Below are 24141 nucleotides of genomic sequence, written 5' to 3'. Positions count from 1 at the left end.
ACATGACCTTGTTCTGTTTTAGGCCTCAAAAAGTCTTAAACATGCTCACATGTTCAATGCTAGGTCTTACATTATATTTATTAAGTCTTAAATTGGGATATTTGATCTTTGCTTCTTCTGTTTTTTATTTCTTCAGGTTTATAGTTCTGGTTGATGGTTTTGGGTGTTATGTTGTATATATTAATGAATATTTAGAGAGAACTATGCTCATGTTAAAGTGTAAAACTAAGATTTTAGCTCTAAGTGTATGTGCAGTTGGATTTAAAGTTTTTTTTTTACCTACAGTCATGTGAAAAAGTATCTGCTCCCTTAAAGATTTATGATGTTTTTGCTTTTTTTGTCATACTTGAGATGATTTGAGCCGTTCACTCCTCAAATCATCTCCTCCACATCCCATTCAGGAACCAATTTGACCCGTAAAACAACCAACACCATACCTTCAGAACCTCTGCCTGCACTAAAGATCTCCGAGGAAGATGTAAATAGGCTCTTTCAGCGCATGAAAACAAAGCTGGAGGACTTGATAACGTCTCCCCATCATGTCTGAAAGCCTGTGCAAATCAATTCGCTCCGATCTTCACCCGGATCTTCAACAAATCACTGGAGAAATGTGAGGTCCCCTCCTGCCTCAAATTATCCACCATCATCCCAGTGCCCAAGAAACCCACCATCCTAGGATTAAATGACTACAGGCCTGTAGCCCTGACGTCTGTGGTCATGAAGTCCTTTGAGCGGCTGGTGCTGAAGCACCTGAAGGACATCACAGGCCCCCTGTTGGACCCCCTGCAGTTTGCTTACCAAGCAAACAGGTCGGCAAATGATGCTGTTAACTTAGGTCTACACTTCATCCTGCAACACCTCGACCACCCAGGGACGTACGCCAGGATCCTGTTTGTAGACTTCAGCTCGGCCTTCAACACCATCATACCAGACATCCTCCACCAGAAGCTCACCCAGCTCAACGTCCCAGCCTCCACCTGTCAGTGGATCAACAGCTTCCTGACGGACCGACAGCAGCAGGTGAGACCGGGGAGCATCTTCTCCCGATCCAGATCAATAAGTACTGGTGCCCCCCAGGGGTGTGTTCTATCCCCACTCCTCTTCTCTCTGTACACAAATGACTGCACCTCATCGGACTCGTCCGTGAAACTCCTTAAGTTTGCAGACGACACCACAGTCATTGGACTGATCCAGGACGGTGATGAGTCTGCATACAGACAGCAGGTGGATCGGCTGGTACACTGGTGCGGTCAGAACTACCTTGAACTGAACCCACTCAAGACTGTGGAAATGGTGGTGGACTTTCGGAGAACACCACCCCCATACACCCCCCTCACCATCCTCAACAACACTGTATCGGCCGTGGACCACTTCAGGTTCTTAGGAACCACCATCTCTGAGGACCTGAGATGGTCTTCTCACATAGACACTGTTCGAAAGAAGGTCCAGCAGAGACTGTACTTCCTGAGGCAACTCAACAAGTTCAACCTTCCACAGGAGCTGCTGGTCATCTTCTACACTGCCATCATTCAGTCTGTCCTGTCTTCATCCATCTCAGTGTGGTTTGGATCATCCATAAAACAGGACAGGTCCAGACTGCAATGAATAATCAGGACTGCAGAGAGAATAATCAGAGCTGACCTTCCCTCCATCCAGGACTTATACAGGTCAAGGGTCAGAAAAAGAGCTGCTAAAATCTCTGCAGACCCCACACACCCTGCACATAAACTGTTTAGAGCTTTACCTTCAGGTGGCGCTACAGAGCACTGTTCACTAAAACCAGCCGACACAGAGACAGTTTCTTCCTCCAGGCTGTTTCTCTGATGAACATTTAATAGAGTACAAAACAACAGCATACAGATGTTGCAAATGCACCTTTTCTATTATATATGTGTATATTGTACATCGTAAATTTGTATATTCTGTAATACAAAAACAAAAATCAAAGAGCAAAGTGTACCGGAGTCCAATTCCTTGTTTGTATGTACGAACTTGGCAATAAAGCTGATTCTGATACTTTTGTCTTTCAGTTGATCAAACTAACTTTATTTTTCAGACAAAGATAACCTAAGTTAATACAATACAGTTTTCTAAGGATGATTTCATTTATTAAAGGAGAAAAGTTGTCCAAACCAACCTGGCCTTATGAGGAAATCTGACCGCTCCCTTTGTTAAATTATGAGTTTATTGTGTTTAGCCAGCAGTTTCACAAGCCACATCCAGAACTGATTACTGCAAGATCTGCAGAACCAGGAATCCCTTAAACAGAACAGTTCTGGGTCACACTTTAACCCAGAACATCATGTAAAGATTCTGCGACAACAGGTTATTTTTGTCTGATAAAAACATGTTTGATGATCTGAAAAATCTAAATGTGACAAATAAGAAATCTGTAACATCGTTGTACATTTCACTCCATTAAGTTACCAAGTCATAATTAATGTTGTTCAAACATTGAAATCATAATGATGTTAAATTTAATTGAAACCCTGTCGGATTGATTACAAAATCCTCTTCCTGTTTGAGAAACAATACATTGGTTTCTGATTACATCAGTGACCTTTAAACTCATATCAGACCCATAAGTGCTTTAAAATAAGTCAACTTTCATAGTTTTTAGTATAGTTAATATTTAATGGCTTAAAAAAGGTCAGTTTCTGGACAGAAAATCATTAATAAAAATGCCAAAAACAGAAAAACTTTCAGAGACTTTGACAAAGCCTGAAGAACTGTTGATCAGGACCAGCTTTAGAGGCTAGAAGAAACCCTGACAAGTTTTGCTCAGTGTTGCGATTTCAGCATCATCTCATGGCATGAGTGTGTGGAAATAAAAACCAAGACAAATCGAGTTTAAACCTAAAACATTTATTGTTTTTTCTCAGAAAAACTTGGTTATACTCAGTTGTACAAAGTCATCCAATCTGAAAGACTGCATGTTAGAGACAGGTCTAAAATAAAACCAGTGACATCTGGTCTCTGCAGGAACATCTAGAGAAACCGGACAAAGACAAAATGTACATCACGTACATCTTTGACGTGTGAGGAGAAAAATGCACGTCTTTAATGCGAGAATGCGGAAGAAACCCCCTTATTGTCACCAGAGTTAATTCATGTAAAGCTGTCGTACAAAAATCACCATGAGGTTGGTTCAGAAAAAGTCCACAGCGTGGCTCCACCTCCACCAGAATCAGAGGAGGCTTCAAGTGCCGCGCTGCTGGTGGAGCCCAGATGACCCGATCAGAAATGAAAGCTGACAACAAGACGGTCCAAACTCAACCAGGATGCTGCAGGGTGAAATGCACCGCAGATGAACAACAGAGAATATTTAATCACCTACAACAATCAGAGCATCAAATATTTTTACCTCTGATGGAAAGATTTACATTTTACCTATACTTGCTGTAAGAATAATTGCATATAATTCAAAGGGTTATAACCCTTTCTGCTTCAGACCTACAGTGACCCCCCTTTATTTGACACACCTGGTGAAAACGTGTAGAAAAGCTTTAAAATAATCTCATATTTTTATTTTACACACAGGATAATCCCACACTGAATTCGTTGCTGTGTTTGCCCATAGGAAAAGAGGAGACAGAGAGGGATCTCGGACCATTCCTCCTTTTAGATCATCTGATGTTGTCTTCTCCTCAGCACAGCCCACTGGTTTTAGGTATGGGGTCGGAGATCATCACGTGGGATGAGGTTGTTTCTTTCTCTCTGATGAATCGTTGCTGTGGACTTGGATCATTAGCCTGCTGAAAGACTTATCAGTTTATTTGCCATTTCTAAGAGGTCCTGGTGCCATGCACTCTTTGAAAGAGAAACAGGCCCACAGCACCACAGATCCTCTGCCATACTTAGCAGTGTGAATCAGGTGTTGTTGCTAGAAAGCTCAATCTTAGTCTCCTCCAACCAAAGTGCACATTTCCAGTTAAAGTCACATTATACCACTGCACTATAGATAGATCATGCTGCTGCAATAATTATGGCCTGAAAATACAGCCTCTGGTGACAGTCTGCAAATCTGAACTGTCAATACCAGTTAACTCATGATCCTTCAGTGGACTGCAAGCCTTCTACTGTCGGCACAGACGCTCGGTCCAAATATATATTTATATATCCTGAACCGATCCGTGAGCCTCCTTAAAAAAACCATAAAACCTTAAATTATAATTGCCTGCACCATCTGATGACAACTGTTTTTGGCAAAGAAGGAAAATTGCACCGGTAGTTTTTTATTAAAAATGCACAAAGACGTAGGAATTATACAACATTATGTACGTGTGCAAGAACAAACATTACCTGTGCTTGTACAGAAATGTCAGAACAACATTTTTCCATGAAGTTTTATTCAAACAAAGTGACTCAGAGTCCTTAGTGTGAGAAGTACTGCAAAGCCCTGAGTTGTAACTTACATAAAGGGCTTTTAGTTTGGATCCTCAGGAGCAGTTTGGTGAATACATTCTGTTTAGCGGGTCAATAACTGGCACCGGTAAACCCGGAAAAGACCAATTGTGTGTCACTCATTTGCAGATTCTTTGGCCAATCGGGGGAAATTTTTAATACAACATGAGTTGAAAACCAAAAAATCTGGAGATTATATTCACAGAATTATCTGTGAATATAAAATATATTTCAGGTCTGAGCAAATCAAGCACAAAACGAGACAGTTTGGTTTAGAATATGGGAACCTGGACCCTGGTAGGAACTGTTGTTTTTCCTCAGTCAAACCGCTGAAGAAGACCCAGAAGGTGCCTCTGATAAAATGAGGGACAATCCCAGATTATGAAAATAAAAATTTCTACTTGGATGAGGTGGAAAAAAGCAGCTTGTTTACATTAATGTAGCACTGAGAGGCGTCATTCAGGGAGAGATTCACTGGTTGACGTGACGGATGTAAAGTGACAAAACAGACCAGAGATTAAAATCCCAAAAGTGACTGTAAAATCCAGAGAAAAACAGCTGGAAACACCCAAAAATGATGCATTAGTGATTTCAACTCTGCCTCCAATATGGTGGAAAATACTTCTAAAAACAAAGTTTGAACTTTTTTATCTTAAAAAATTCCTGATCCTTCCTCTAATTTCATTAAATTACGTAATTTGGCATTTCTTGGCTCATGAATTCTGGATACGCACCAAATATGAATCCAATATATGTATGTTTGTAGCCTGACTCGTAGTAGAAACTGATCTGCTTTCTAAACTGATTATAGCAAAAAAACCTGGCGTCATTACTATTAAACGACAACTTAAAAGATTTATTTCATAAATGTCTGGAAAAAACAACAAACTGGAACCAAAGTCGTCTCATCTGCTGACACGGTTGGTGGTGATTTTATCTTAAAACAGCTGTAATCCTGTTGAGCTGTCACGAACAAATCTAAGGCAAAAGACTGACGTTGGAGGTGACTTTTACAGCTTCATTCCAAGCCCAAATTTTTGGTATCAAGCTTTGATTAAAGGGAGAAAATAAATGCAAAACATAGAGGAGCAACAAGCAGGCAAATATTTCACTCCTTCTGGGGGAGTCTGACAGTGTGGGGTTAGTGAACTGTACAGGGTCCTGTATAAACCTGGGACGGGGGCAGTGTTTAAAAGCTGGGCAGGTGAGGTTAGAGGTGTGGGAGGGGCTCTCTCAGGCTGCACTACCTGTGGACCGGCAGGTGCAGCCCGTTCAGGGGGTTCAGCGGGTGGGGCAGGGGAGGGTGCAGTTCCAGCTGGGCCAGCAAGGAGAAGTGGTCCGAGGGGATGTGCGGGTGGGGGCAGCCGGTGATGTTGTTGTCTATGAGCCACTGGCTGTCGAGCGGTCCCAGGACGCCCAGGACGCTCATGTGTGTCTTGGAGAAGAAGATGTAGTCGATGACACCCTGCAGGCACAAAACACAGCATCAATTCAGAGCCGCCAGCGTTTCACTGCAACACGTCTACGTTCACAAAGTGTGCGCTGATGTTGGGACGTGAGCTCCCTCTAGTGGCAAACAGATGAGGCAAAACAACTAAAAAACCAGGTTAACCGAAGCCTTTTGACCTCGTTGATACAGAAGACAAAATTTACATTACATGCATCGCCATGGATAGTGGACAAACACGTCGAAGACATCCTGTTCTAGGCTAGCTTTATTATTGTCTATGATTTCTAAACTTAATGGTATATTTTTTATTGTTTATCCATGACTGAAGAGTGAGATCCTGGATGCAAGCAGCTGAAATGCGTCTCCTCTGTAGGGTGGCGGGCCTCAGCCTTAGACAAAGGGTGAGGAACACATCTGGGCGGAGCTCGGAGTAGATGCTCCTCCACAACTAAAGGGGGTGGCCGAGGCCACCTTTTAGAGGTTTTATATTTAAATCCTGATCACTGCATAAGTATCTGCCATAAATTCACCGTAAACATTTGTTTCAATCCTTTCAATTAGGCAAAAAATGAGTGAGAACCTAATTTAAATCTGGAAAAGTATGAAACTTTAGCATGAAAAAGTAGAGTAGCAACCCCACTTGTAGGTTTTCCTGTCTTTGTGGGGACCTATTATTGATTATAAAACTCTTCATGTTCTGCAGATTAAACAAACACCAGATAAACAAACATTTCTCAACGTTTAGATTTTCTCTCTCACCAGAATACAAAAAGTAGCACAAATTTGCCTTTCATTAATAAAGAGCAAACCACTAAGAGCTATAAAATGGTGTCAAAAACGTCTAACTGAGCCGCTTTTAGTCTCAAATATTGAAATCAGAGCAACTTTCTGGGAATTCTGCTACATTAAAACTGTTGAGGAACGAAAAGCATAACATGAACACTGCCTGATGAGGCAACTGAAATGCAAACTGATGCAGGATCTAATTTAGCAACATTTCAACTGAAGATGAACGAACGTGACAACGAAGTCCGCCCTTTTTTATGGTGGTGAACTTTAAATGTTAAGTTAATGCAGTTTTAATCCTTGTGAGCTTTCCTGTGACTCAGCTCTTGTGAAGGCTGAACTTGCACAACCGCTCATGGATGAGGAAATCATCTGGATGAGATCGACTAACACGTTTGAGTTCGACGGGACAATTTTGGTTTTACATGGAGAGCTGCACATTTAAGCAAATGATTCACACTTAAATGTTTCTGAGAACCTTTGAGGTAAACTGCAAGGAGCTAGAATCAGGAGAAGAATCGGCCATTACTGCCAAAGATTATTTATCGACCGTGTTTCTGTCACGGAAAAGAGAAACGCTGCTTAGAACCGAGATGCTCCGAGTGGAAAAATGGAATAACCGTCAGCTAGCAGATGAGCTGCTGGTCATGAAATAATACGAAGCACAAAACCACAGATTTATGTGAAAGTTGCCTGAGTGACTCATTCCAAGGCAGGCCCAAATGTCAGCAGATCAGAACTGTGAGGCGAGACTAGATTCAAAGGCTTCACCACCAACACGTTTTTAACAAATGCATAAAACTGTCATGTCTGGCAGCAATGTGAAAACTATGCACCCCCAGAGGCTGCATTGGTAAAGGTCTTCCATCCCCACTATCTTCCACTGCAAAACTACTAACAGTGTTGAGAGATGTTCCACTAGTGTGACTAAGAAGTACAAGCAAATACTGTCTGCACATGCTGGATGCTCGGTCAAATTTCCGACCTCCGAGTAGAAAATGTCAACTGGAAAGCCCCCGAAAATCGGAATTATGATTCAGAAAGTCGGGGCAACACGACCAAACCCAACTTCCACATTTGAGATGGTTGCTACTCGCATCGATATTTTTGACTGTTTTTAGCAGTTCTTTATTATTTATGTAACATTTAGTCAGTCGTTCACGTACTACTCAAGGTTAATGGAACCCAGCATATGGTTGGAGTTTATGGGAAAACGGGTGGAGCTAAATACAGGACAGAAAACCTGTTAGAGGCTGTTAAAGACCCAAGACTAGGGTGGAGGTTCACCTTCTAGCAGGACAACAACCCCAAAACATATAACTACAGCAACAACGGGATGGCTTAGATCAAAGCATAATCATGTGTTAGAAGGGCCTAGTCAAAGTTTGCACCTAAGTTGAAAATTTGTCCTCCAATCTGACTGAACTTGAACTTTTTGGCAAAGAAGAACGGGGCCAAAACGTCTGCCTGAGGACGCAAAGCAGCTGCAAGGTGGCGTAGGTTTTAGCAATGTTGCCTTGCAGTGAGAAGGTCATGTGGTCAAATCATGGACAATCCCAATGACCGCTGGGGATCGGTATTACATCCCTGCAACACTGCATGGAAAAGTGAGGATAGAAGATGGATTAAAACTGCAAAAAATGGTGGTTCAAAGCTAACAATAAGCTACTTAGAAGGAGGACAACTAGTCATGTTCTGTCAGAGAAGACAGTGCAGGCATGGAGGGAAGTGCAGAAAGAGCTGGTTCAGTAGAGGGGGTAGGGATGTACAGGGTAGGAGACGCTTTCTGAAGAGCCCTGTTCTGGTACCGCTTGGTGGGTCATTCCACCACCGTCGAATGACCCAAGAAAAGAGTCTGGAATGTCTTAGAGTGATGTAGGCGCTGCTAGCTGTACTGTCAACAACTGGAGGGTGCTTTAAGACCTTGGTCCATACGCTAACCTGAAAACCCATCACTGAGCCATCATCTAACACTTGGTAGAGTCGGTTTCTACCTTGAAGTCGTATGTGTAGTTGGTGTAAGGCATCAGATTGCTGTCGTAGGCGCTCTTTAGCTGAAAGCTGTGAGTGATGCTCCCGTCCGCGTTGCCGTTCTTGCCGTTGCAGCTGAAGTTGGTCAGACACTCGTTGTAGCGCAGCTCCTTGAAGTCCTTGTGGTTTTCGGCCACTCCGCCATTGCTCAGGTACTCCACCACACCTGCATGCAACAACAAGCGGCAATAACTGAGAAGCTTATCTCTGCATATCTACAAAAATACCTTAAAATCTGTACTGTCTGTTTCAGTGGAATCTGGTCTGTCTGCTCAGGGACATCTGTGACAATCAATCGGATTCTGCTTCATTTAATCAATTTAACAGAAGCTGACTGACTCCTGACAAAAGAGGCAGTCCTACCCGAGTCAGGCAGTGAGTTGAGGTCAGCGCAAAGGACAATGGGGATGGATGAAGGGTCAGAGGTCGGCGAGCCCGTTGTCACAGAGCCCGAGGCTCTCTCAGTGATGCTTTTCAGCTCGGACAGAAACATCATGGTTTGGATCAACTTAACGTCCGAGTACTCCGGGTCCCAGTGCATGTGGGCGTTGCCCACCAGGACGAGCTGCTTCTCCTGAGGTGGCTTCATGCCTCCAAAAGAGACAACAGAAACAGATCTAAGGCTTCTTCAATTTTTTAAACACCAATATAAAAAAACAGCAAAAAGAACATCTGGTGCAAATAAAAATAGCATCTAAATGAATACATTGTGGGTTTTTTCCCCATATAAAGTTCCAGCATGGTCTTTTGGGTGTGATGCAATTTTAGGAACCACAAATAAACAGAGGGAGGGAAATAACTGATTGTAAAGGAACTAAATAAAGAAAATACAAGAAATCATTCTATAAAAACTCAAATCAAATTTATAAAGCAGATATGTGACAAAACATCAAACAACACAAGACATAAAAACAACAGAAACCCTTTTTAAAGGCCTTTAAGTCTGCGACTCTCCACTAAACAGAAGTGATATTGTTCACCTAGTGACACCTTGTGGAAATACAGAGTACTGCAAACCTCCTATGTTCTGCACATGAATTTCACCGCCTCAACTTTGTTCATTGTCACATTACTGAAGTTTTGGTTGCACTATGTAAACCTGTAGTAAATACAAAGTACACCCCCTTTGAATTCTAGGCCTTTATGTATTTTGTACTAATCTGGGGTTTAGTGGGTGCACTATCAGCAAACGTCTGGACAAAATAAGAGAGGTTTGGCCAAAATTCCCAGTGCGATGTTTGTAGAAAACCACCCACAGCATATATTAGCTCATATTAGCTTGTCATTACAAACAGAGGACCAACCTGAACAAACTGAAAACAATAACGTACAGCAGACACAGAGGGTGTACTCTTTTTTTTACTGGGCATCATGTCTATCGTTTTAGCTGTTAAAGTTGAAATTTAGCTGACTGGTTCTACCTTACCTGCATCAACAGTAACGTGTTAATTAATGGATTAATTCGGTCATTATCTGATGTTGCCCTGCGGTCTGTCATTAAGGTAATTACCAGAGAAGTGACCCAAACCTTTGTCTTGTCTTACCACTGGAGAACATGTCCTTATTAAGCTCCAGCAGAATGGCCACGCCGATGTTGTCTTTGGTCATCACTCTGTTCAGCATGACCTCTGACCCCTCAGAGTTGGCCATGGCCACCTGATTGAACTCCACTGTGTGTTTCTGGACCAAAGTAAACCTGCAGATGTCAGAGGTGTCTGGTTAACGTCCAGGTGACCCCTGGGTCTTCTGTAAAATGTAAATGCCTGAAGTTCTGGAACTCACTTCTCGGTCTTGAAGAAGACTGCGCAGCCGTCTACGTGTTTCCTCTCCTGTTCGGAAACCAGTTTGGCACGTGATTTGGGACAGAAGTAGCCGTCGTAGCCGCTATCCTTTAGTGTTCCCAGGAACAATGTGTAGTACTGCTCGGTCTCCACTTCCTGCAGAAACACAGAAGAAGAACTTTCACTGAACAGATTGGAGAGTTGAACCTTCATGAGAGCCACAGTGTAGGTGGTTCCTTCTAGCGCAGAAAGGAATTTTGATGCTTGCAAAGCCCTGCAGCTTTGTTAGGATGGGGTGCATAGCTGCAGTGATGAGGGCAGCGTTCTGGTCTGTCCTGGTGAAGAAGGAGTTGAGCCCAAAGGAAAGCGTATTATTTAACTCTTTCATGTACGTTCCAACTCTCACCTCTGATCCTGTGATATGAATCATGACTAAAAGAACAAAATACCCAACTATATCCCGTCAGGCTTGGAATCGCCTGTGGATCCTCCAGAAACATCTAGAGTGTTGTTGGGGAGGACAGGTTTCCTGTTCCATTTCATCTCAGAGCCTAGACAATGCATAGATAGATATAATGCCAACTAAATGTACCGAAGGTGGAAATGCGGAAATACTTGAGCAGTTAATGACCAAGTGTGTGGAAGCGGGGAAAACAGTCAGTTTCTCTTAGTCAGAGGTGCTCAACCAGTCCTTGAACCGGTCCTTCTGGGTCAGGCAGTTTCTGTCTCAAGTGGAGGAGTCCAAGTATTAGTGTCATGTTCTTAAGTGCCAGTGGGACGGAGGGATCCAGGTTTCATCTGCAGTAAAGAGGCCAATGCAGGCAAGTTAGGACCTAAGCTGAGAGGCAAAGCTCTGGGTGGACTAGTCCATCTACAGGGGTTGGACAATGAAACTGAAACACCTGGTTTTAGACCACAATAATTTATTAGTATGGTGTAGGGCCTCCTTTTGCGGCCAATACAGCGTCAATTCATCTTGGGAATGACATATACAAGTCCTGTACAGTGGTCAGAGGAATTTTAAGCCATTCTTCTTGCAGGATAGTGGCCAGGTCACTACGTGATACTGGTGGAGGAAAACGTTTCCTGACTCGCTCCTCCAAAACACCCCAAAGTGGCTCAATAATATTTAGATCTGGTGACTGTGCAGGCCATGGGAGATGTTCAACTTCACTTTCATGTTCATCAAACCAATCTTTCACCAGTCTTGCTGTGTGTATTGGTGCATTGTCATCCTGATACACGGCACCGCCTTCAGGATACAATGTTTGAACCATTGGATGCACATGGTCCTCAAGAATGGTTCGGTAGTCCTTGGCAGTGACGCACCCATCTAGCACAAGTATTGGGCCAAGGGAATGCCATGATATGGCAGCCCAAACCATCAGTGACATTACCCTGGATACCGTGGCTCTTGATACATCACAAAGACTTGCTGTCTTGGTCACAGATGCGCCAGCAAGACGTGCACCAACAATTTGTCCTCTTTTGAACTCTGGTATGTCACCCATAATGTTGTGTGCATTTCAATATTTTGAGTAAAACTGTGCTCTTACCCTGCTAATTGAACCTTCACACTCTGCTCTTACTGGTGCAATGTGCAATCAATGAAGACTGGCTACCAGGCTGGTCCAATTTAGCCATGAAACCTCCCACACTAAAATGACAGATGTTTCAGTTTCATTGTCCAACCCCTGTAGATTCTACCTGTTAGCATGAGGTATAGATAATAAACAAGATCTGGGATTGAAGCAGCTGAAATCAGCTTCCTCCACAGGGTGGAGATAAGGTGAGGAGCTTCATCATCCAAGGGTAGCTGAAGTAGAGCACCTGCACCTCCATATAGGAAGGAGTTGGTTGATGTGGTTCTGGCATTTGATCGGGATGCTTCCCTTTAGAGGTTTTCCAGACGGATCCTGAACTCGCTGGAGGAACTAAATTACCCTTCTGACCTGGGAATCGCCATGGCATCCATGAGATCCCAAGCAATATGATGGATGGATGGATGGATGGATGGGTGGATGGATGGATGGGTGGTTGGATGGATGGATGGGTGGATGGATGGATGGAGATGGATGGGTGGATGGATGGATGTGGGTGGATGGATGGATGTGGGTGGATGGATGGATGGATGTGTGGATGGATGGATGGGTTGATGGATGGATGGGTTGATGGATGGATGTGGGTTGATGGATGGATGTGGGTGGATGGATGGATGGATGGGTGGATGGATGGATGGGTTGATGGATGGATGGGTTGATGGATGGATGGGTTGATGGATGGATGGGTTGATGGATGGGTGGGTGGATGGATGGATGTGGGTGGATGGATGGATGTGGGTGGATGGATGGATGGATGGGTGGATGGATGGATGGGTTGATGGGTGGATGGGTGGATGGATGGATGGGTGGATGGATGGAGATGGATGGGTGGATGGATGGATGGGTGGATGGATGGATGGGTGGATGGATGGATGGGTTGATGGATGGGTGGGTGGATGGGTGGATGGATGGATGGATAGGTGGAGATGGATGGGTGGATGAATGGAGATGGATGGGTGGATGGATGGATGGAGATGGATGGGTGGATGGATGGATGGATGGATGGGTGGATGGTGATGGATGGGTGGATGGATGGATGTGGGTGGATGGATGGATGGATGGGTGGATGGATGGATGGGTGGATGGATGGATGGGTTGATGGATGGGTGGGTGGATGGATGGATGAATGGATGGATGGATGGGTGGATGGATGGAGATGGATGGATGGGTGGATGGATGGAGATGGATGGGTGGATGGAGATGGATGGATGGATGGGTGGATGGAGATGGATGGGTGGATGGATGGAGATGGATGGGTGGATGGATGGATGGGTGGATGGATGGATGGGTGGATGGATGGATGGGTTGATGCATGGGTGGATGGATGGATGGATGAATGGATGGATGGATGGGTGGATGGATGGAGATGGATGGGTGGATGGATGGGTGGATGGATGGAGATGGATGGGTGGATGGATGGATGGAGATGGATGGGTGGATGGATGGAGATGGATGGGTGGATGGATGGGTGGATGGATGGAGATGGATGGATGGGTGGATGGATGGATGGGTGGATGGATGGATGGAGATGGATGGGTGGATGGATGGATGTGGGTGGATGGATGGATGGATGGATGGGTGGATGGATGGATGGGTTGATGGATGGGTGGGTGGGTGGATGGATGGATGGATGGGTGGATGGATGGAGATGGATGGGTGGATGGATGGATGGGTGGATGGATGGAGATGGATGGGTGGATGGATGGATAGATGGAGATGGATGGATGGGTGGATGGATGGATGGGTGGATGGATGGATGGAGATGGATGGGTGGATGGATGGATGTGGGTGGATGGATGGATGGATGGGTGGATGGATGGATGGGTTGATGGATGGGTGGGTGGATGGGTGGATGGATGGATGGATGAATGGATGGATGGATGGGTGGATGGATGGATGGATGGATGGACGGGTGGATGGATGGAGATGGGTGGATGGATGGATGGATGGATGGAGGTGGATGGATGGATGGATGGAGGTGGATGGATGGATGGACGGGTGGATGGATGGATGGATGGATGGATGAATGGATGGACGGGTGGATGGATGGACGGGTGGATGGATGGATGGATGGATGAATGGATGGATGAATGGATGGATGGAGGTGGATGGATGGATGGATGTGGATGGATGGATGGATGGATGGATGGATGAATGGATGGATGGCAGACAGCTACAGTGCAAACAAATCGTAACAAAAGAAAGGTTTGTTTTGTTGGACTAAACGTTTTATCTTCCATCCCGTATTCTGTTTCCTGCAGGGATTGCGTCTTTCTGGAAGTAAATATATGAAACTTATTTCCAGATCAAACACGCAGCGCCTGCTTTACCTGCAGGCTGATGATATCAGCGTCACAGCCGGCGATTTCCTCCATGATGCCTTTCTTCCGGTACTCCCAGTTCAAGGCCCAGGACGGACAGTAGCCGTACAGCTGCCGCGTGGCGTACTTGTCGCACAGCACGTTGTAGCACATGACTGTGAATACAGCTGCAGGGAAGGCCAAAGGAAACACATTCAATCAGGGAGAACAGGAACAGCTACACTGATCCTCACACTGTGAGCTAAGATACGGATTAATCTATGAAGTTGTGGCTCAAAAACAGAGAAAATTATTAATCATGAGTGGCTGGTCTATTCCTCATATTCAAGCAGTTTGTAGATTTGTTGTCAGCAGCAGCATAAAAGGCAGACAAAGTGCTGGTTTAATGAGGTAAAGGTGCTTCCTGTTGACTCATAAACTGACCTGTTGGGATCATTTGGTCTCGCTCCTTTAGAGTTATCCACGGTCTTTGGGGGAGCTGCTCTGGGTGAACTGGAAACAAGAAGAGGGGAAACAAATGCTCGTTTATCTGCGGCAGACACAATGATGTAGAGGTTAGAAAACACCGGCACCAAACGGGTTCACGGAGAACTGCCGTTTAAACATCAACGGTTTCAGACACACGGGGATGCGGTAGAGCTGCTGAGCTACTTACCTGCAAGATTGTCAAGCATGTAGTTCAAAAGCTTCCTGGTTCCATCGGGCTCCTGGTACAGATTGAGGATGTCTTGGGATAACGGATTTCCTGCGAATAAATACAGTAACAAATCCTATCTTTGGTGTTTAGCTTTTAAGAAAAATCTCTAAAATAATCACCAAAGAAAGAAGACGTCTCACCTTTCAGTCCCAGAGTTTGAAGCTGGAAAAGCCTACCAAGTTCATAAGGCAGAACTCGTAGAAGATTGTTGTTCAAAAGCAATTCCCTGCAACAAATGGGACAACCAAGCATCAGCATTTTCTTCCACGCTTTTATTTCTCTCACACATCATCATTTCTAATCAACAAGTATTTTAACCCTCTTCTGGTCTTTAGAAAAGTCTCTGTCCCGTATCGTCATTGTCTCGTCGATCCAGAGGCGTGACGCCCGTCAGAACAAAACAAGCCGCCGCGTTGGAGGTCGTCGGATTACAGAGTCTGAACCTTGCTTTTGTTCTGCACTCCGACACCGTTTAGGATCTAAATCCTTCAAGATATTTAACTTAAATCGTATAAGTTTAAAACAAATGAATCCATGTTCAGTCGATTCAGAGCTTGGACAAATGAATCATTTATGTATTTAAGAATAAAAAGTGAAGTTTTGCTTTAGGAGTTTAGGTGTCAACAAGTTTTGTATTTCAGGGACTTCCTGGTCATATTTAAAAACTTCAAAATAAGGAAAACTTCAAACTTTCAGACAAAACTACAAGTTTCAGTTAAAAAGAAAGACGCGATGTTTGAGACATTTTGATGAAAGGGAGAAATTAAAGAAGCTGCTGCCATAAACAGACGTTACACTTCCCAGATTCAGGGGAAATTCAAGCTGTTTTCAAGTTTTCTCAGGGTGTATTTTTGGTGATAAAATCCTTATATTTACTCTTAAATAGTAGACACATGTATTTTCACATAAACAGCAATAACTGCGCATTAAAAATGATTCTTTTTTAACATTTCTCCACACAGTTGAAAGCGTTTTTCATTAGATTTGATCTGGGAGCCCAAAAAGCTTCCAGTTTCCAAACACTGCAGTCCAGTGGTGTCCAAAGTGTGGTCCTGGGGCCATTTGCAGCCCCTGGAGTGATTTTACGTGGCCTCCGACTTAAATTCAAATATGGTTGAAATGTGGCCCTCCAGTACAGGCTTTAGATGCAGACGGACACAGTATGAAATATTTTAGGAGAGTTTTACAGAAATGTTTTTATCCTTTCGAAATGAAAAATATTTGGTGCAACACAAAGTTTTTTGTCTTTTATTAGCGACGTTTTTCTCTTATTTTGATTTTAAGTGTAGCAACCTGTGATTAAAGTTGGCAAAATAAGACTTTTTTTAAACAAAGACTCTCCCTCATCCATCCTAGAGATCATGATTTGCAACATGCACGCATTCCTTTAAAGAGACAGATTTTTTGTTTCAGATCTACAATAATTTACAGACCTCCTTTCTACAAAAATCTGAATCTGTTGTTTTATTAAAATGTAGTATATTTAATTTATTTACATGAAAAAAAGAAAAATCACAGATGATTTTTGTATTTTTAAGTGTGAAACAAAAAGTAACCTGCTTTGACTTTAGCACATTTGACCTACATGGCGAAACGTTTGGACACCACTGGTGTTGACCCAAAGGTTAGAGATAAGTACAGAAAGCAGAACCTCTCTGAACCATAACCAGGTTCTACGGAGGTTTGTTTTATTCCGGATTGGAACTAAGACTCGTCCAGCTCTTATCTTAGTATATGGACAACCTGAGTCAGGTGCGCAGCTGCATGTTGTGTTTTCATGTTTTAAACTCGTGTCAGAGGTGGAGTTTGGGTGTCGCAGCACCGGACAGAAATCAGAACCACCTGGTATTTTGTCTCGCCGGATCTGTTTGGGTCAGATCCTCTGCTGTTTGACATCAAAAATAAAACCACGAAGCTCAGACACTCCATGAGTTATAGTCATCCCTCCATGCAGCTGAGGTACTTTATAGATACTGGCTGGTATACCAGGATAAGGCAAAACATTATGACCAATTAAAAGTTAAAGTGAATAACACTGATTATCTCTTTACCACATCACCTTCTAATGGGTGGCATATATCAGGCGGAAATAGAACATTTTTGTCCTACAAGCGGACAAATGGACGGGTTTGAGCATGTTTAGGTAGAGTAGACAACTGGGTCAGAGCATCTCCAGACCTGCAGTTCTGGGAGTCATGGTGGAACGGAGTTGAAGTGACCACAGGGTCATAGCTCACTGATGATGCATGTGGGGAACAAAGGCTGGACCGTCTGTTCTGATCCAACAGATGAGCTAGCTTGAATTGCTTATTTTACGGTTTTTATATGTTCAGCCTTGTGTGAATCTGCATGCTGTCACTCTGCTGCTGCTACGCCTGAACTTCCCCACTGAGGGACAATAAAAGATAGTTCTGTTTCTACCCCACGTCAGTGGGTGTGGGAAGTGACACGAAACAAACTCAGCTACAGTTTAAAGTACTTTCAACAACTTTATCCAAAATTCAGCCACATTTTAGAGCTCAAGTACACCGAAGAACCCTGTATGAAGGCCAGAGTGGAGGTATATTTACTGCGCTTATTCTGTCACAGGTATAAAGCCTCCTGGACTCCCCTGAATGGTTCTGATCACACAGAGCGTGGAGCAGGGCAGCCTACCTGAGAGAGACCATGTTGCCCAGTTCGGCGGGCAGACTGCGGAGCTTATTGGACGACAGGTTTAGGTAGACCAGGTTGGGCAGCTTGGCGATGTCCGGCGGGATGCGGGTCAGGTTGTTGTCGTTGATGTGCAGCGCCGTCAGGTGCGTAAGGGTCCATAACGAGCTGCTCAGACTCCTCACCCGCCCTGATTCAAGAAAAACACAAACAGACGACGTTAAAAACCAGGATACTGTTAGATATCCCAAATTAACAACAGAGTCTGACATTGTTTCTAGACCAAGATGACACAAAAATCCACAACGTATGAACTTCAGAAGAACAGACTACAAATCTACAGCTTAGTTTACGATGTGACTGAACATTTTTGACCTTTTGTTTCTGAAATTTTAGAAGTCCATCCACTGCAGCAGCAGTGACCCACAAACTTTGCTAGGTGGGTATTTATATCTTTAGGACAATTTGTTCTCCACAAACCTGAGTTTGGTCCAACCTAACATCTACAGGTCCTTCTCAAAATATTAGCAGATTGTGATAAAGTTCATTATTTTCCATAATGTCATGATGAAAATTTAACATTCATATATTTTAGATTCATTGCACACTAACTGAAATATTTCAGGTCTTTTATTGTCTTAATAGGGATGATTTTGGCATACAGCTCATAAAAACCCAAAATTCCTATCTCACAAAATTAGCATATTTCATCCGACCAATAAAAGAAAAGTGTTTTTAATACAAAAAACGTCAACCTTCAAATAATCATGTACAGTTATGCACTCAATACTTGGTCGGGAATCCTTTGGCAGAAATGACTGCTTCAATGCGGCGTGGCATGGAGGCAATCAGCCTGTGGCACTGCTGAGGTCTTATGGAGGCCCAGGATGCTTCGATAGCGGCCTTTAGCTCATCCAGAGTGTTGGGTCTTGAGTCTCTCAACGTTCTCTTCACAATATCCCACAGATTCTCTATGGGGTTCAGGTCAGGAGAGTTGGCAGGCCAATTGAGCACAGTGATACCATGGTCAGTAAACCATTTACCAGTGGTTTTGGCACTGTGAGCAGGTGCCAGGTCGTGCTGAAAAATGAAATCTTCATCTCCATAAAGCTTTTCAGCAGATGGAAGCATGAAGTGCTCCAAAATCTCCTGATAGCTAGCTGCATTGACCCTGCCCTTGATAAAACACAGTGGACCAACACCAGCAGCTGACACGGCACCCCAGACCATCACTGACTGTGGGTACTTGACACTGGACTTCTGGCATTTTGGCATTTCCTTCTCCCCAGTCTTCCTCCAGACTCTGGCACCTTGATTTCTGAATGACATGCAGAATTTGCTTTCATCCGAAAAAAGTACTTTGGACCACTGAGCAACAGTCCAGTGCTGCTTCTCTGTAGCCCAGGTCAGGCGCTTCTGCCGCTGTTTCTGGTTCAAAAGTGGCTTGACCTGGGGAATGCGGCACCTGTAGCCCATTTCCTGCACACGCCTGTGCACGGTGGCTCTGGATGTTTCTACTCTAGACTCAGTCCACTGCTTCCGCAGGTCCCCCAAGGTCTGGAATCGACCCTTCTCCACAATCTTCCTCAGGGTCCGGTCACCTCTTCTCGTTGTGCAGCGTTTTCTGCCACACTTTTTCCTTCCCACAGACTTCCCACTGAGGTGCCTTGATACAGCACTCTGGGAACAGCCTATTCGTTCAGAAATGTCTTTCTGTGTCTTACCCTCTTGCTTGAGGGTGTCAATAGTGGCCTTCTGGACAGCAGTCAGGTCGGCAGTCTTACCCATGATTGGGGTTTTGAGTGATGAACCAGGCTGGGAGTTTTAAAGGCCTCAGGAATCTTTTGCAGGTGTTTAGAGTTAACTCGTTGATTCAGATGATTAGGTTCATAGCTCGTTTAGAGACCCTTTTAATGATATGCTAATTTTGTGAGATAGGAATTTTGGGTTTTCATGAGCTGTTTGCCAAAATCATCCGTATTAAGACAATAAAATACCTGAAATATTTCAGTTAGTGTGCAATGAATCTAAAATATATGAATGTTAAATTTTCATCATGACATTATGGAAAATAATGAACTTTATCACAATATGCTAATATTTTGAGAAGGACCTGTACTTCCTCCTCGGTTTTCACTTTTCTTCAGGATGGTGTAGATTCTCAGTCATTCAGGACATGACTGAGAATCTAAGTGCTTAAGTAGAAGGCATCTGGACATCTTCTCTGGTTCAGTTTTAACTGAAGAAGCCTTTTGGCTGAAAGTTGAAACATCTTGAAGAAGTCCAGCTGCCTTCTTTTTAAGCACTTTGGACTTTTCTTTAGCTGTACATTTTGAACTCGGGAGTCGGGATTAATCTGTTGCTGAAAGCAGAACCAGCGGGAATCAGCTGGACTAACCAGTTATCTCGAGCTCATTCCAGTGAGACTTCTTCCCACTGGTCGCCTCCTCAGCTGACATGATGGTGTAACATCTGCGGGGATCTGGAGGATCATATTTTTCCTTTGGCATACCTGTTAATCTGAAAACAAAGCAAGAACATGGATTATAGTTTACATTCAGAGTGAGAAAAACACTAAACCTTCAGGAGAAAACAAGAAGAAAAGTTTGTTTTAAAAACCGATTTCTGAAGAGTCAATCTCTACAAAAAGAAGCCGTCTGCTGGTTCTCTATTATTACAAAGTTTTCTCCAGTAACACATGATGACGCAGGTTCCCTCATAAACTGAATCATACATCATGAAACAGCTGCTTTCCAAGACCACCTCCTACACATCACTGCAGGAGGGTTGCTCCACCTCTGCAGTCTCTCAGCTTATCAGGTTTCACATCCAGAAATGGATAATTTCATGGAAGAAAGGTCAATTTGTCTCATGACCCAGTCAGAAACCAGGGAAGAAATTTGTGTAATAATTATGATTCATGATTTTATGAGTGAAAATGCAGCAAAAACTGAAAAAAGGCTGTTTAGAGGTAATGATCCTGAATACTTTCAAGCAGATGGTGAGAGAAAAAACAGCCAGAAGTGGTTCTTTAAGGAATTTAAAATACAATCAAAAAAGAAAAGAAACCATGGCAGTTCTCTACATCTGGGTACCAGAGTTGAGTCTGATTGATATCATGAATACCTCATCAGTGCGTGCAGCGTTAATGTCACAAAGGACCGTTTGGAGAGCAACATTGATTGCTTTTATATTTCAGGTGTCAGGAATTCACTCTTTACATCTATTCAGCCGCCTGGATGGAGTCTCGCTGCAGAGGACGCCCACACCCGACTCAGATGATGGGGACCAAGAGGTTAAAGGTCGCAGAGAGTTCTGGCAGCATCGTAAAGACAGAGGAGTCACTAAGTGGTGCTTGTACAAAGGAGCCAGAACTTTGTTGACGTTACTGGTATTGCGTCAAACTCATTCCCACTAATCTGTAATGGACAGAATTTCTGTGAGCCGGGGATCACCAGTTCAGGGGTCATATTTAGCATATTTTGTTCCTGAATGGTGGTAGATTGGAGCAGATCATTAGACAAACTGGTCTGGTTTCTGAAGTGGCACATAAGGGTGTGTGTTAATACGATGCCAAGACGGAAAGGCATCAGCAATGAACACAGGGAAGCAGCTGTTGTTGTCTCTATATCAGGGAAGGGTTAAAAGGCCATTTCCAACCCATAAAAATCCATCGTTTAGCCACCAATCTTCCCAGGACTGGACATCCAAGAATTTCAGCCTAAGTTCAGAGCGCAGAATGCTCAGAGAAATGACAAATAACTGAAGAGCTCTGTCTCTACAGCCCTTATTTAGCATGTTCAATGTTAAAATTAATGAAAGGACCATTTGACAGAAGAAGTAGTATGGCTTGGTTGGAAGGATTAAAGGAGAGAGCCTCATCTCCCTAAAACAAAAATGGCAACAAGACTCAGGGTAGCAGAGCTGCGTTTGAATGAGCTATGAGACTTCTAGTACAATGTTCTTTGGACAGATGAGATCCAGCAGAGATGGCTGGCTATAAAACAACGCCTCATATCAACCTTTAAGCATGGAGGTGGAAGCGTGATGATCTGGGCTTGTTTTGCAGCCACTGAAAATGGACACCTTGCAGTAATTGAGCGACCCATGAACTCCTCGGCATACCAAAGGATTCTAGAGTCAAATGTCCGGCTGTGTGGCTGATAGGTGAAGCTTGGCCAAACCTCGGTTTTCAACAGGACAATGGTCCAAAACACGGCAGCAATTCAACCGCAGGATGGGTGAAAAGGAAAGGAATCAAGCTTTCCCAATGGCCCAGTCCACGTTCAGACTTTACCTTGATTAACTTATGGTGGGACCTTAAAAAAAGCAGGCGCCCTATGAAATGAAACAGCACGACAAATGAGTGGGTCAGATTACCTCCACAGTTAGTTAAAGGTGTTTCTACAAATGTGTTCGTAGTTACGAGTTTGTTTTAATAGATACTGACAATGTGGAGTCCGGTGTGGTGTTGTACACTGAAGGCTACATCTAAACCCTTTTAGAACCTGGCAAAAACCAGCTAGAACTAAAAACAAAGGTGTACGCTCTCTTTAACACGACTTTACTGTCCATGCTGCAAATATAACAGCAGCCAGAGGTTTGAGGAGGTGTTTTCATAAACAGCCATGCATGTTTTTATTGCTGACACAACCATGTGTTTTTATTGCTGACCCAGCTGTTTCTGACCCAGCTGGGTCAGCAATAAAAACACATGGTTTTGCAGGGCATGGAACACACCTGTAGGATTGGACCGCTGCGGAGGAGCATGCAGGTTAACTTCAGAGATGCTGCAGAGCGTTTTGCATGGTGTTGTGCTGCAGAAGACATGAGGTTGACCGAGGTGAACACGTTTGGAAAATAATTGCAAAACCTGTTTACACACTACTGGGTCACAACCAAGGAGTAAGAGCGGCTGCAGGATCATGATACCATGGCCTGCTGGGATCTGTTCACATCATACATGCACCAAATCCTTCCATGCATGCAACACATGCAAGGAAGGATTCTAGCATTTAGTTCTGGACTTTAACTGACCTCTAAATCTGTCCTGCAAACCTCAGAGGTTCCTATTTATACTGGTTCAAATGGGGGAAAATGTTGCAATGCCAACTGCACAGACAGCTGAAGGACGAGTCTCCAAACATAGCTGGAATGTCACAAGGAGCTGGACAGGCCCGTTCAGGAGAAGTTCGGCTGAACAGCTGTCCCACCTGGCACCGGCAGAAATACATATTTCTAATATACCGCATCGACCCAAACGACGTTAAAACGGTACACAGCCGCGTTCACCGGGCAGCCTCTCCGAAGCAGCGGGCTGGATTTGTCTGTCTATCGGCGGCTGTGCGCATGACACCCGGGATCACTCCCGGGGAGACGACCTGCCAGCAGCGGGGACCGAGTTAAAGGTTTAATCTGACTCGGAACCGACCCGGAGACAGCACATATTGAAACGGGACTTTACCTTCATTCGGGAGCGGTAGCAGACGGCTTATTGGGGGAATTGGCAGCGACATGCAGACGCGCCTCTTCAACCCGTTTAGACCCTGAACGTCTCGGAAACAGAAGGAAGAACAACAAACGCGGCTTCCGCTCGTCCCCGCCACACCCAGAGCGCGCACCTTCAGTGGTTCGCATCATTTCTTGTGTAACCAAACTTAATAAAACTTTAGAAGATTAGAAACCAAACAGATATAAATGGTTTTATTATTATTATTATTATTGGGGTTGAGTAAAGGGCTATTTCTCTATTCGAAGGAGTTTAGATTTTGAATTAGTTGATCAAATGTAGATCAGATTAATTAAAAAGCTACATCCCTGAGGTTCAAAAACTTTTCAACTTCCGACCTACAAAATAACTGGAAGAGACGTGACTGTAGTTCTCAGTAAAAATTCAGTACTTTATTTTCACTGTCACCAGAAAAATCTTTAAAATTATTTAAATATTCATTTTCAGACAGGGAAAACAGTAAAAGTAAACTCCAAATAAATGAATATACACAGTCTGCAAATGGGCGAAGCATCACCCTTTAACTGCCTGAATGTCTTACTAGCCACCACCTTAAATAATAAAAAGATCATAAAAAGATAAATATTGAGAACAAACCTTTCAAGCCAAAAATGAATACTACAAATTCTTCTTTGTTTTTATCTTTCCATACCTTTCCTTCTCCAATCTTATACAGATTGTTACCTTAATAATGACATTTATTTAACAAAAAAAATCTATTTCATTGATGAAACCAAATTAATAGATTCAGTCAAGTGTTGCTTCGTATAAGGTCAAACTTTAAAGGTTCCGATTCAATAAATGATTTACACCGAATGTAAGATCCTAATTAATTCATTATTTTAAGGTAAGTGATTTTTCACTGAGTGTTTCTAATAATCCACAGTAAATAAATGAACTTTACATTTG

General features: G+C 43.6%; 1 protein-coding gene across 1 annotated transcript; it reads right to left on the bottom strand.

Moving 5' to 3' along the window:
* Window positions 1-4214: 4214 nt before the first annotated feature.
* On the bottom strand, window positions 4215-23335 carry cnot6l (CCR4-NOT transcription complex, subunit 6-like). Its single transcript, XM_047381092.1, has 12 exons — window positions 23188-23335; window positions 20122-20243; window positions 17727-17913; window positions 15212-15297; window positions 15030-15119; window positions 14798-14866; window positions 14384-14541; window positions 10454-10608; window positions 10216-10367; window positions 9035-9262; window positions 8635-8837; window positions 4215-5869 (listed from the first exon to the last, which is right to left on the bottom strand). Exons 2-12 carry the CDS (start codon window positions 20231-20233, stop codon window positions 5648-5650), a joined length of 1662 nt encoding a protein of 553 aa, XP_047237048.1. The 5' UTR covers window positions 20234-20243; window positions 23188-23335; the 3' UTR covers window positions 4215-5647.
* Between the last annotated feature and the right edge of the window lie 806 nt (window positions 23336-24141).

The sequence above is a fragment of the Girardinichthys multiradiatus genome, chromosome 12 (genome assembly GCF_021462225.1).
Source record: "Girardinichthys multiradiatus isolate DD_20200921_A chromosome 12, DD_fGirMul_XY1, whole genome shotgun sequence".
NCBI lineage: Eukaryota > Metazoa > Chordata > Actinopteri > Cyprinodontiformes > Goodeidae > Girardinichthys > Girardinichthys multiradiatus.
This window is presented reverse-complemented; position numbering and strand designations above follow the sequence as displayed.

Excerpts from the sequence above, each read along its gene's own strand:
- cnot6l (XM_047381092.1), bottom strand. The coding sequence starts at position 20,233 with ATGCCAAAGGAAAAATATGATCCTCCAGATCCCCGCAGATGTTACACC. Across the intron at positions 17,914-20,121 it reads GAATGAGCTCGAGATAACTG|GGCGGGTGAGGAGTCTGAGC; the intron begins GTTAGTCCAGCT and ends TTCTTGAATCAG. Across the intron at positions 10,609-14,383 it reads CTGATATCATCAGCCTGCAG|GAAGTGGAGACCGAGCAGTA; the intron begins GTAAAGCAGGCG and ends GTGTTTCTGCAG.